General features: G+C 39.3%; 1 protein-coding gene across 1 annotated transcript in view; it reads left to right on the forward strand.

The window, feature by feature from the left end:
* The window catches only part of LOC104950371 (1,4-alpha-glucan-branching enzyme-like), a 29,024-nt gene that overhangs the window by 8,571 nt on the left and 7,694 nt on the right, over window positions 1-12,759 (forward strand). The window contains exons 3-7 of the mRNA XM_010776889.1: window positions 2,912-3,081; window positions 5,511-5,626; window positions 7,778-7,903; window positions 9,136-9,271; window positions 11,833-11,923. Coding sequence (XP_010775191.1) covers window positions 2,912-3,081; window positions 5,511-5,626; window positions 7,778-7,903; window positions 9,136-9,271; window positions 11,833-11,923 — 639 coding nt within the window. The remainder of the gene's footprint in view (window positions 1-2,911; window positions 3,082-5,510; window positions 5,627-7,777; window positions 7,904-9,135; window positions 9,272-11,832; window positions 11,924-12,759) is intronic.

Genomic DNA, 12,759 nt, shown 5'->3' on the forward strand with positions numbered 1-12,759 from the left:
CCCCCCCCTCCTCTCTCTCCCCTCTGACTCCTCTCACATCTCCTCACCTCTCCGGTCTGTTACAGTTCACACAGTTCAGCCTTTCCTCGGGACGTCCAGGTCACAGAGGTCGCTGATCAAACTGAAAATCTGCTGCAAGGGGGCGGGGACACTCATTTATAATTACGTTTTCTGAAATGTTATGTTCAAATATGTAAATATCTTATTAAAGAGGCCCTATTATGCAGATTTTCCAGGTCATATTAGTATTTAATGCTTCTACTGTGACATGTCTCCATGCTTTAATGTTCAAAAAGCTCTTTACTGTTCTCATACTGCCTGTGCTGCTGCACCTCTTTTCACCCTCTGCCTGAAACAATGCAGAGCCCAGTCTGCTCTGATTGGTTAGCTGGCCGGCTCTTTTGTGATTGGTTAGCTGCTGAGAGATGTCTTGCACCCTTGGCCTATCACCTACAATGTGTTGGAGCAATAGCCAATAGAAGCGCACGTGTTACATCGTGACACCAGTATGTTTATTTAATTATCTTAACTCATATCTTAATATATGTAACATCGGCTACTCATTGTTTTACCTTAGTCTATTGTTGGCATTCTTATTCATACCGTCACCTACTTGTTTACTCTTATTTATTATCCTTGTTTGAACTCATAACTTTCCTGTGTTTCACTCTCATTCACTCGCCTCACGTGAATTTCCCTACAGAGATCAATAAAGGTCTATCTCATCTTATCTTAAAACTTGTCGCAGTGTAAGATCTGGCTGTGATAGTCTGCTTTATGGCCTGCAGTTGAAACAGTTTTCACTGTATGTGAGACACCACATGTAGAGAAGCAATGCTGCAAAACACCAGGAGGATATGCGTGTGTCTTTTGTCTCATTCTGCTCCGCTGAACTGGCATTTGAATTGGAGACATGCAGGGCAGAATGTCAGACCTGAATCACATGGAAATACGTTTTATAGACTCGCTGTATCTCAGCAGGGGGTCACGGGGCATGACCGGAGAGCCGGAGGTAATATCAGATTTTTTATTTAAGTAAAAGGCGCTTTACTGCAGTGTAAAAATACTCTGTTAGAAGTAGATGTCATGCATTTAAATTCATGCTAACGTACCAACATGTAGTTTTATAATCATGGATTTTCTCATGTGGGTTCATCACTTAAAAGAAGCCCTATTATGCTTTCCTGCAGTGTGTTATTTAGGTTTTTGTGCATGTAAATGGTCTGCAAAGGTTAAAATCCCAAAGTGCAAAGTACAACATTTAATGAACCTGACATTTTACATAATAGACCCTTTAATGTTGCAGCTGGTAAAGGTGAATCTGATTTAATCATTGTATATACTGCTGCTGGGTAGCTTAACATGTAATCATGATAAGATGATTTTGCATCAGTAACATCATTCATTACATTACATTTCATAGACACTTTTATCCAAAGCGACTTACATACTCAGTACTGTGGGTAATCCCCACAGGAGCAATTTGGGGTGAGGTGTCTCAGGGACACAACGACATGCTGACTGCAGTGGGGTTTGAACCTGACTGATGTGAACACCAACGCACAACCCACTGCACCACACGCCTCCTCATTCTTAAAAGTAACTCATCTTATAATGAGGTGCAGTTAAAAGATGTGATTTTATGGAGTGGGAGTATAAAGTAACTGAAGTAAAGAAGTATATAAATAATATATATACACAGAGCAGACCTGAAACTCCAGCATATATTGATCTTCATTTCTTTTGTCAGGTGAAACTTATTTTCACAGAATGATGGTTTTCATTTTCCAGATCATGGGTCAATTTCCACTGGAAGAATAAGAACGTGGAGAGCAATACAGCTGATAATAACCCGTGCAGTATAAAAGGGCACTGTGAGTTAAACTGGAAGTCTACAGCGAAGAGAAAAAGACCAGAGGATATTTTGGCACGTTGATATGAGAAAGTGGAATATATGGCCCATATTACTTCCTAATATCTGTATATGTAAGACTGTAGCAGCGCCACCTGCTGGAAGAGAAAGCCATGGAAATATTGTGATCGTCATCTTATGCCGTTGATTGCAGAATAGCAGACATTTGAGCTGAATAAACAACAGAGAAACACACACTTTTAATACACTGCTATGGAAATAAGTACGTTTTTAATAACAGTCATGAGAGGGACTGTTTTGACTCTTAAATGTATTATTTCTGTGGTCATTGAGTCTTTCTACAGACCACAGACACGCCAGAAACAGGCTGCTGCTGCCCCCTAGAGGCACGAAGCAGTCACATTATAAATACATGCAAATACATATCAGATAGAGCTGTAATTCACATTCAAAAAAGGAAAACAGCTGATAAAAAATATGCAAACAAGAGCACTTGGTATGAGCTTATGTGTCTCCACTAAGAAAAGGTTATTGCTCTGTGTCTTTAAATGCCTTTTTAATAATGTATTTGTGCTGTATTTGTTCTTAAATGTTGTTTGCTTTTAATCTGTAAAGCACTTTGAATCGCCACGTGCTGAAAAGTGCTATATAAATAAAATTGCCTTGCCATTGGTGTACCATGTGTGTAGATGTGAGCTATTACACTTTATTAATAGTTCACAATATTATATCAACTTTTTTTAAAGTTATAAAGGTCTTTGATAATAAATAAATCAAATCCTGAACTCACTGTCCTTACCCTGAATATACTGTAACAGTCAGTTTGGAAAGAAAGCTGTGTAAATTACATGTCTACATTTTGTATTAATTCAACCCCCCCCCATGTGTAACAGACAGACCTAATGCAATATAGGTTCTTCAGGGGGTCATCAAAAAGCCAATTACTTAAATCAATTAGACTTCATTGTACAGATTGTGTATTCACCTGTGGCTTTTCCATTTAACTCATAATGTGTGTGTTTTCCCTGTGGTTTGAAGGTATGAGCAGCTTCAGAAGCAGCTTTCCAAGCTGGAGGAGACAGAAGGAGGCTATGACCAGTTCACACAAAGCTACAAGACCTTCGGTGTGCAGCGGCAGCCGGACAACAGCCTGCATTTTAGGGAGTGGGCTCCGGCTGCAGAGGCCCTTTTCCTAACCGGGGACTTCAGTAAGTATCCTGAGAAGAGCTGTCGGCTCCTGAACAACATGTCAGCAGTCGGATGCATTTTCTTTGGTTAAAGTTACACTTCCTTCTAAATGTGTTGTTGATAACACCCTAAAACTAAAGCTTAAACCTCCCACAGATATTTTTTTCAGTTAATTTTTTAGAAAATAGTGATTATTTTTCTTGAAGACATTTGTTTTTGGCACAGTAAGTGTTTTTAAAACAAGCATCCAGCAAGCTAATAGATCATAAATATGCCTTATTGCATAATAGCAATCAAATTGCAGAGTTGAATCGGATAACTAAAAAGGAAATGACACTTTAATATAGAGCTACATACTCTGTTGGGACCAACATGGACAAAGACATTTCCTTGCGAACAGGAATGTTGCATATCTTCACAGTGCACTAAATAAGAAATGTGAAATTTCTGAACTCTTGAACACAAAGTGGCAAAAAATTAAGAAAAGGCATAGAGAACCCTGGTGCAAGGCTATCAGCCCTTTTGATGAACCAACCTGGGAGTAGAAATGTGGAAAATATTGATTACTAAGGATAAACTTGCATACTGAAGGGGGTTCTTTTTGAATGTGTTTGTTAATATTTTAGTAGCTGGTTATTTCATCATCGCCTACAAAGTTGTTGAGAGAGTGCAACCTCTGTGTTTGCACTGAAATCTTTATTCCCTTCGGCCCCGACTTTGAAAGTAATTTCAGGTTAATAGTCTTTTGAGTGTTATTTCCAGTTTATATCGGCGGTGAAAATGCAGCAAGATCATTTATTTTTGTCGTCATTACCAAGATTAAATGAGCTGCCCTCATATATCAAATATATATACCGTATATATACTGTACCAGGTAATACAAGCCCTCAGTGTCATTTATTTCCTTTATCAAATATATTAATGCATCTATTACACATGCCACTAGTAATATTTTACCCTCAACAGACAAACAACAATAACAAAACAAATAGAAAAAAAAAAGAATAACAAAAGGCTGGTGAAATAATTCAGAGCTGTGCACATAACTCAGATTCCATTGGCCATGCCACAGCAGTGCACACACACTTGCCTCTGTGCCACATCCCTTCTGAACTGGCGCCCTGCAGGTGATGATAAAGGAAAGCAAATGCTAATAGTAATACCTTCAGATTGATACTGTGTGCAAACCCGAGATTTTTCAATTTGTTTATTGTCCCTACACATTTTTTGTGCTAGTTAGTTCTGTTGCTGCCATTCCCTCTTTCCATATTTCTCCTGTTCCTTTTCCCTTTTTAATTATCTTCCGAAGACCTTTGGCAGCAGCTCAATTCCAACATTCAATTCTGCGAGAGATTACATTTTGACACGGCTCAGTCATATTATTTGATTTCAATTTCATAGTAAATGTGGAAGCAGCCCAGCAGCCCTATTCATGAATATGGTGCAAGTTGGATGCATAATGCACTGTTTTTTTTAGTTTTTTTTTAGAGGAGTTTAAGCAAAGGGAGATAAATAAATTGTGAAGAAATATGACTTGGCCTGCCTGTAAAAAGTGTTGGTGTTGTGCCCGGTCACTCCTGGAGCATCTCCTGTGATTCATTTTCTGTCCTGCTGTTGTTTTTGCTCATGAATAGCAAACAGATATGGCTGGCGGAAAAAAATGACATCCTAAATTGTCCTGCTAAGCCGTCTGCTTTAATGTCTGATATATTCCTGTCAGTTAATCAAAATTGGTAATGCAGTATCAGCAGTTATGAATGCAAACCATTAGTTTATTCCCTCAGAGATACAATTCAATGATCAGCTAAGTTTGAATTTTAGATGAGTGAGCCTGGTGCTTTACTTGCTGTTGCAAAACTACAAAAACAACATGTGAGAGAGAGAGGGAGACATTGTGTAAAGACAGAGTGTAGAGGTCAGAAAAATAAAGAGGCCCACAGGAGAATATTGAAATAGAGCCACTGTGGTGACTAGAACTGTTGACCAAAAAAGCTAAATTGTACGACATGCAACCAAAATATGCTCAATTGTTATTGGTCAACACTATTCAGACTAAAGACTTACAAATAAAAATGCTTTTGATGCCAAAATCTTGTATTTTGCCCACAGCACAGCTGTTGTTTTTATATAAAAAGTATGCCAGGCTTATGAGCAAATTAGCAGTACAAAACTGAGACAAGAAATTGTTGTTTTCATCCTGGGGTCAAGACCTCATGAATCGCAAGGTAATAAACAAGATAGAAAAAAAACAACTAATTATAAAAACAATTCTGTGATTATTTCCTATAAGGATACCAAAGGGACACAAGGTATCAATGCACTGGCTTAGTCTGCTCTGCCATCAATAATCATAGTGATGTCTTTGATCAGTTCAGAGCTAATTGATGATAGGCAAAGTTGTAAACCAATACATTCACTGTGATTAATTCCTTGCTGTGTTCCCCTACAGATGCCTGGGAGAAATTCACCCACCCCTACACCAAGCAAGAATTTGGCAAGTGGGAACTGATTCTACCTCCGAAGCATGACAACTCTCCAGCTGTGGATCACAACTCCAAACTCAAGGTAGAGAAGTGAACATCTTTGTGCCTAGTTTCACACACTCAGAGGGTGTCATCTTGCCGTGGTGGGACGGGGATTGTCATCGCAATGTGTAAGGGAGATTACCTGTTATGTACGGTGTCTTATGCACCAAGTGAAAACCTGGCAGGTCGCCGTCAACAGCATGTCATACTTACAGCGCGCACAGGGGAGAAGACTGTATGTACACAATGTGCACAGTGGGGGGTAGATACACCTGAGGAGCCCGACGTATGGCAGTTATTTAATCTCCTGTCTGCGGCAGGTATCCCTCAGGACATCGTGCCACGTTGGTCTGAGCAGAACACTCCCCGCTGTGGGGGTACATGATTGGTTTTTAGCTCTTGTAAATAATTCATCAGGGTAAAATGCAAAAGATACACCTCCCCATTATGCATTGTTTCCCAAGCAAACGGTGTGCATGAGAATTAATCCTGACATGCGTTGCCAGGCATGGGATGGATGGCACCGTAGCACCGTGGCACCAGTCTCCTTGGGGCCGGGTCATCGTTGGCGCTCCTCTGCGCCCTGGACAGGCTGCCCGGCTCCCATTGTCAGCGGAGGTCAGTCTGAGGACGATAAGAAGCAGATGGAAAAGCTGGCACCTGGCCTTTCCTTGTGCACCCCCGCTGCCTGTGAATGGCTGTCTTGCTGTGAGCTCCACTTTAGAATTTGTTCCACAGCACTCCCTCGTGGAAGCACAAGCCTAGCTCCAATCACTCTCATGTAGAGCAGCTTGCCCTTCTATCCCCCTTTGTTCAGGGTCCAATTTATCTCCATACACAAGCATTTGTCTGGGTACAGTATTAACAATGAGCTACTTTTGTTGAGAGCGTGCAAGATTTTAGAGATCCGCGGTGTTATCTAAACAATTCGCTCCCTTTTGTTATTTTTTTTAATTCACACCTTACTTCTCGCATATTGCTTGGCTCTTCCTATTCAAGCACCCCCCCCTTGCCTGCCCACCAGTCTCTTTTGTCTTTAATATTCCTAATGCTGGTCAATTTGTCTGAAGGACCACCACGCTGTCCGGCTTTTTGCCAGTCCATTTATCCAACTATCTTTTCTTAATCCTATAAACTGTGAAGCATGTCATAAGGGGACCCAGGCAGCTAAACCCCAGGTGGCCTGACCATAATGAAAAAACCCCAGAGGGGGGTCTGGCATTGGAGCGGTCATTACTTTACAATGGTATGGCCAGAATTAGTTGTGTTCTAATGCCTGTTTCTGCAGGGGACCAAACAGGGCGAACACATACTGTGGGTAACACTGCAGGATCGATTTATAGCCGGGTATTTCCAACTCTCATGCTGGCTTTCTCCTTTCTTATTTGACTGATGGAAGGAAAGTAACTTTTCAGTTGGATGTACAAACTATTCTTATTTGAACCCCTTCCAATCCTAAATGGCAGACATAATAGATGAGAGGCAAAGGATAATGATTTTGATTTTCAAATGGCTTCCTGGCTCCCCAACTGTGTTAAAACCAACGGGAAAAAAAGAAAACAATCCATAATTACCATTGAATCCAGATTCACCACAACAACTGTTCTGGTCAATACTGTAGCCTTTTGTCCTCTACACCATATTAAGTCTTCGGTGCTCTATGGGAGCATAATAGGTTTGAGTTTTGCATTGGAGAGCAGGGAGCAGCTTCCTGGAAGACGGGTGGTTTTCATGTTGGCACTTTTGAAAGATGTTTGGTTTATTGGTTGAGCGATCTGCACCATCTTTTCTGTGTAATGGATGGGGAGGAGCAGCACAGTTTTATGATGTAAGCATTTCATGGCTGGAAGATGTAAATAAATGCTGACTTTAAAATCGCAAATGTCCAGGGACTGAAACACACAGGAGACCCAGAAGACATCGCAGCGTCTGTTGATTTGTGGCTAGGCCTCTTAAAGTAGTTTGCAATGATGATACATTTTTTGCATTATTGCAATCATATTTTTTCAGTTGAATGCTATTTGTATTTAGTCCTCCATCCTTTATGATGTTTATTGCGGACCCTATCCTTTCTGCTTATTAGACAAAGTGTGTGTGACCTTCCTCTTATGTAAAGTGTCCCCTCTCTCTGTCATTGTTTACAGTAAGTGCCCTTGCCATAACATAAAACTCATTTGTCTACTTTTCCCAGGTGGTGGTTCACACGGAGGAAGGTGAACGTCTGTACCGCATCTCGCCCTGGGCTAAATATGTGACCAGAGATGAGAAATCTGTCATCTACGACTGGGTTCACTGGGATCCACCTAATCCCTACACTGTGAGTTTTGATTTTTATGTTTTTTATGTTTTTCGTTTTTTTAATTTCTATTCATATTTCAATTTTTTTTATTCTGAAAAGAACAAACAAAAAAATACAAACCCCTGGGGGAAATTCTGAATTTGAAAAACACCAGTGCTGTGCAATCAATCTTAGAGCGATTGGTTTATTTTTCATGTTTTTGTTAGTAGGAGCATTCTGAGCTGCCAGCATTGAAAACTATTTGAGCAGATTTTTTGGGGGGTGAAAACATTGAGGCTTCATTTTAAAAACCTCATCAAAACTTTTTTGGTTTGATGGTAAACCCGTTAAATCAATTAATTTCTTACAGTGTGGAACAAACACTTTAAACATTAAAAATCAGCATTATATATCATATAATGTTGTTGCCTTTTCTTAAAGGAATACTTCCTCCTAAAATGACCATTTGTTTATTATTTACTAACCCTTTGATACCCTGAATTCTTAAAGAAAACGTGTATCCGAATGCCTGTGTATGCAAAAGATTTTAGCATACATGTGTTGAAAATATTGACCATAATACTGAATAAATCACAATTGGATCATGCTAAAAGGGTTGATTTGATACTAATGTGCTACTGTTAAACGCGGACCCTATTCACTTCCATTCATCAAGACTCCTCCGCTTAGTGTGCTTAACATTCTCCGGATAAGTGCATGAAAAGCGTTTTCTTCCAGTTTTCTAGGTAACAAAGAGTGAGTAATTGATAGACAAAAGGTTATTTGTGGTTAAAGTATTACTTTAATGGGGCTGCTTGATGCTGAGAGGGTCTGAATGTGACTCAATGCTACTAGATACCCTCATCGCAAGTGTCGACAAGCAAAATAATAAGAGGCTATTTACTTTCTTTATCGCTTGTTATTTGGCACCATTTTAATTAGAGAAGCCCTCTTACTGGGTGTTTATTCCCTTTTATTTACAAGTGGCTCAATCATGTACTTCAAATAGCCTGTTCACAAGGTCTGGTGGGTAGCCATCAGGACATTTGGTCTATGTATAAAACAAATCATTTTCCTATTGTGTAACAGAGACAGGCTGAATCATAGACATTTGAACATGTGCACAACCATTTCCAGCCACTGTGGTGGGATGAGACCCTGAAAACCCACACTGTGTCTTTGACCTTTTTGCTCATGATTACTCATAAAATGGACTGTATTTCAAGGTACTTTTAGGAAAATGGCTGTCATGATTTTGAATCCCTCTCCAGCAAATCCACCCTCGGCCAAAGAAGCCCAAGGGCCTGAGAATCTATGAGGCTCACGTGGGCATCGCTTCACCCGAGGGAAAGGTTGCCACGTACACCAACTTCACAACCAACGTGCTGCCTCATATAAGAGACGCCGGTAAGACATAAGACCACCTGAAATTACTGTCTTCCCTTTGACTTCCCTATTATTTAGTTGGCTACTCAAGTCCTTAAAAACTGCAAGAATATCATCCTGCTCTGATCCCCTTCATATAAGTGTCAGCCAGAGCTTTTTCTTTTTACTCGACTTGAGAACATTTTATACTTTCTAAAGTTAAGTACGAAGAGTAAGTGAACCATAAAGGTGATGTTTGTGTATTCCTCCGTACACATTAAATGAGAGCCAGCAATGTAGTTTGAGAGACATTTTTTGTATAACTACCAGTGTCCTGTTCCATCTTTGTCAACACTGGTCCTTAGCTGTTTCTCCTGCACAGTAGTTGTATTTTCTGTGGTCGAGCTGTCACAGAGCAAGCCAACATCCTTTTTACTCGCATGACCTGAAGGGCTCACTGATGATCGGACAATGTTTTTATCAAGAACCAAACCAAAGTTATTATTTATAATCTGTCTACTTTCCATCTTCCAAGAGAAGAGAGCATCATTTAGACTTGTACTTACTGTAGGGCTGGAAAATGTAACTACAAAAAGATGATGACAAGTGTTCACAATTGTTTATTTTTTCAATCAATTTGCCGGTTAATATATATATATAAATATATATAAATATATATATTTTCTTTATCTGCTTTAGTTCAGTATAGCCTTCAGAGATGTTGGCTGTCTGTACTTGACTTTGAGCCTATTTGTTTGGTGTAACATCTGTTAAATATGTCAATGACTGACAGTTACAGCTTATCTCAGTTTAATGTTGAATTCTGTTTTTTTATGTATTGAATTTTGCCATTTGACTCAGTTGAATTTTATCAGATGAAAAAAAACTATCATGAGGTGATTGTGAACATAAACTCAACTAAATAAACATTTCCTACATATTTCTTCAAGATAATATTTATCTCATCTTTGTTCAATTATAATATATAGAGAACATGCATTAATAATTATGCTTGAATTGGAAACACATTGTGAAAAAGTTTTATGAGTGCTGATTATACTTAAAATGTTAACATAATTGTGAGCTTGTCTTGCTATTCATTTTTCTAAACTGTTTTGAAGACAGAATGTTTAAGATTTGACTGAACAAAAATACCTTGCTACATTTTCAATGATAGGCTCCATATTGCATCCTGCAGATTAAAATAGTTAACTCTAAATCAATACATGTCCTTAAACTTGACTTGGAGTAAAACAATTGATGTGTGATATATTTTCTTAATATCTACTCAACTTCCTTAAAGCTCAAGATTTAAATGTGAATTCAGCCTTAAGGAAAATATCCCCGTTTTGGTTTGCAATCCTGCTCTTATGAGATGTGGGATTATTTAGCATTTAAAGCAGCCTGCTGTACACACATTGTTAAAAAGTAAAGATAGCAAACCAGGAGCAATCAGATAAACGCTGTTTCCTTGGCAGTGTCATCCTGTTTTGTGGGAAAGAGAACTGCCAGAGTAAATTCTGTCGAAAAATCCACCTGCAGCAGCTGAGCGAATCTGCACAATAGGATTCTCCAGGAGGCTAAACTCCACTGTCTCTCGTGACGGCTGCCTCTGCCTGCCTTTTCATTTCCTCCACTGTGGAGTATATACGCTCTGTATATATAAATATAAAAAACTTCAGCTCACCCCAGTGCTTTGTCACTCCATTTCAGAAGCCAGTGTTTCTTTCTCTCCGTCTCTCCAGCCTGAAAAGAAGATGCAATATATAAATAAATAAATGTGCTCCACACAACAGTGAAGAACCGCAGGGCCTCCCTATGGAGTGCTCAGTGAGAGTTTAAAAGCCTGTTGTTCTCTTATTCATAGAAGCCGTTTTGGTGGGTTGTTTGAAATGTTGTACATGACCTCCTGACTCTGATAGCTGGTGTTTCCCTGTAGCTGCTGCTTGTCTTTAGGATACTAGAGCTTGTGTCAAAAAAGGACACCTGCAGCTCACTTATACAGTATGACTGACACTGGTCAAATAGTATTGAGTCCTACCGTTACCACATGCTGGTTGTATCATATTAATGAGCCAAATCACATCGGAACCGATTTTTTTCATAAACATATTGCTCTTATTTTCTTAGCTTTTGTGTCTAACCAACAGCGTACTTGATGTACTAATGACCTGATTTTGATGAAACTTGTGGGAAGAAACAAACGTTTGCAGGGAATCTGAATCAAAGGGGCGGAAACATGCAATATTTTCCTGTTGTGAGTACTGCCTTTGTGGGGGTGGGCCCATCTACTTCTAAGAAAAATCTTAAGTAAAGAGAAGATGATGAGAATAACACTCCCTCCAGTTAATAAAGGAAATAAGGTTATCCAAATAGAAAGGATACAATGCTTTAAATAACAAACAAAAAACACCAAGATGTCTACATTGCATCATGCTGCCACACATTATGAACACATCTTTTATGATCATTTAGTTGGTTAGCCATGGGTAATATCTGAATGTTTCAATAGGTTAGACAAAGTCAGGTCACAATATTCTAGTAGGGAAGTCTTAGACGAATAAGAATTTTTTTTTTAATGTCCCTCCTCACTCTGTTTGCAGGTTACAACTGTATTCAGATGATGGCTATCATGGAGCACGCCTACTATGCAAGCTTTGGCTATCAGATCACAAGTTTCTTTGCTGCTTCCAGGTAACTGTGTGTACAATTCTGTATGATTAATATATTTTGTTCACTCTTGATTGCAAAGTTGTTATGTACAAATAAAATGTGTAAAGCTTTCTTTCAGCGTGAGCCATTCAAGTCATATAGTTTTCAACACTTGTGGTGAAGTCCGCCATTCCTTCACCAAAATCGAGAGATTCAGAAGAAACAATGAATTAGCCAGTGTGCATTTTTAATGATATGAAAGGCAACATTCCATCAGGAGTTTAGTGCTACTGTGCTGGGAGACATCGTTTCTGGTCTTCTTTATTGAAACAACCTAACGAGATGATTCCATTCATCCTAACCAGGGGCTGTATTCACAAAGGATCTTAGGGCTAAAAGTAGCTCCTAACTGGCGAATTTAGGAGAAACTCCTAAACATAATGGGTGTGTCAGTCTTAAATTTAGGACTCCTAATTTTATTCACTAAGAGCAATTCACAAAGTATTTTAGGCCTAAAAGTAGCACCTAAGTTTAGGAGAGCTTAAAAGTCCTCGAGAGGACTCCTAACTCAGTAAGACCTATTCACGAAGAATCTGAAAATGGCTGCGAGACGAAATGTTTTGGAGACAATGGAAGACTGTGAATTGATCAAGAGATATAGGCTAAATCGTGAGGGTATCAAACTTGTTGTGGAATTAGTGCGGGATACAATAACATCCCCGACTAACAGGAATAACCCGATTAGTCCGGAAATAAAATGTTTGGCAACACTACGATATTTAGCAACAGGGAAAATGCAACTTTGCAATGCCGACGATTTAGGAATATCGCAACCATCAGTCAGCCGTGCCATAAACCAAACCATCAACGCGCTCTCT

This window comes from Notothenia coriiceps, unplaced genomic scaffold (genome assembly GCF_000735185.1).
Source record: "Notothenia coriiceps isolate Sejong01 unplaced genomic scaffold, NC01 NC01_scaffold00017404, whole genome shotgun sequence".
Classification (NCBI taxonomy): Eukaryota; Metazoa; Chordata; class Actinopteri; order Perciformes; family Nototheniidae; genus Notothenia; species Notothenia coriiceps.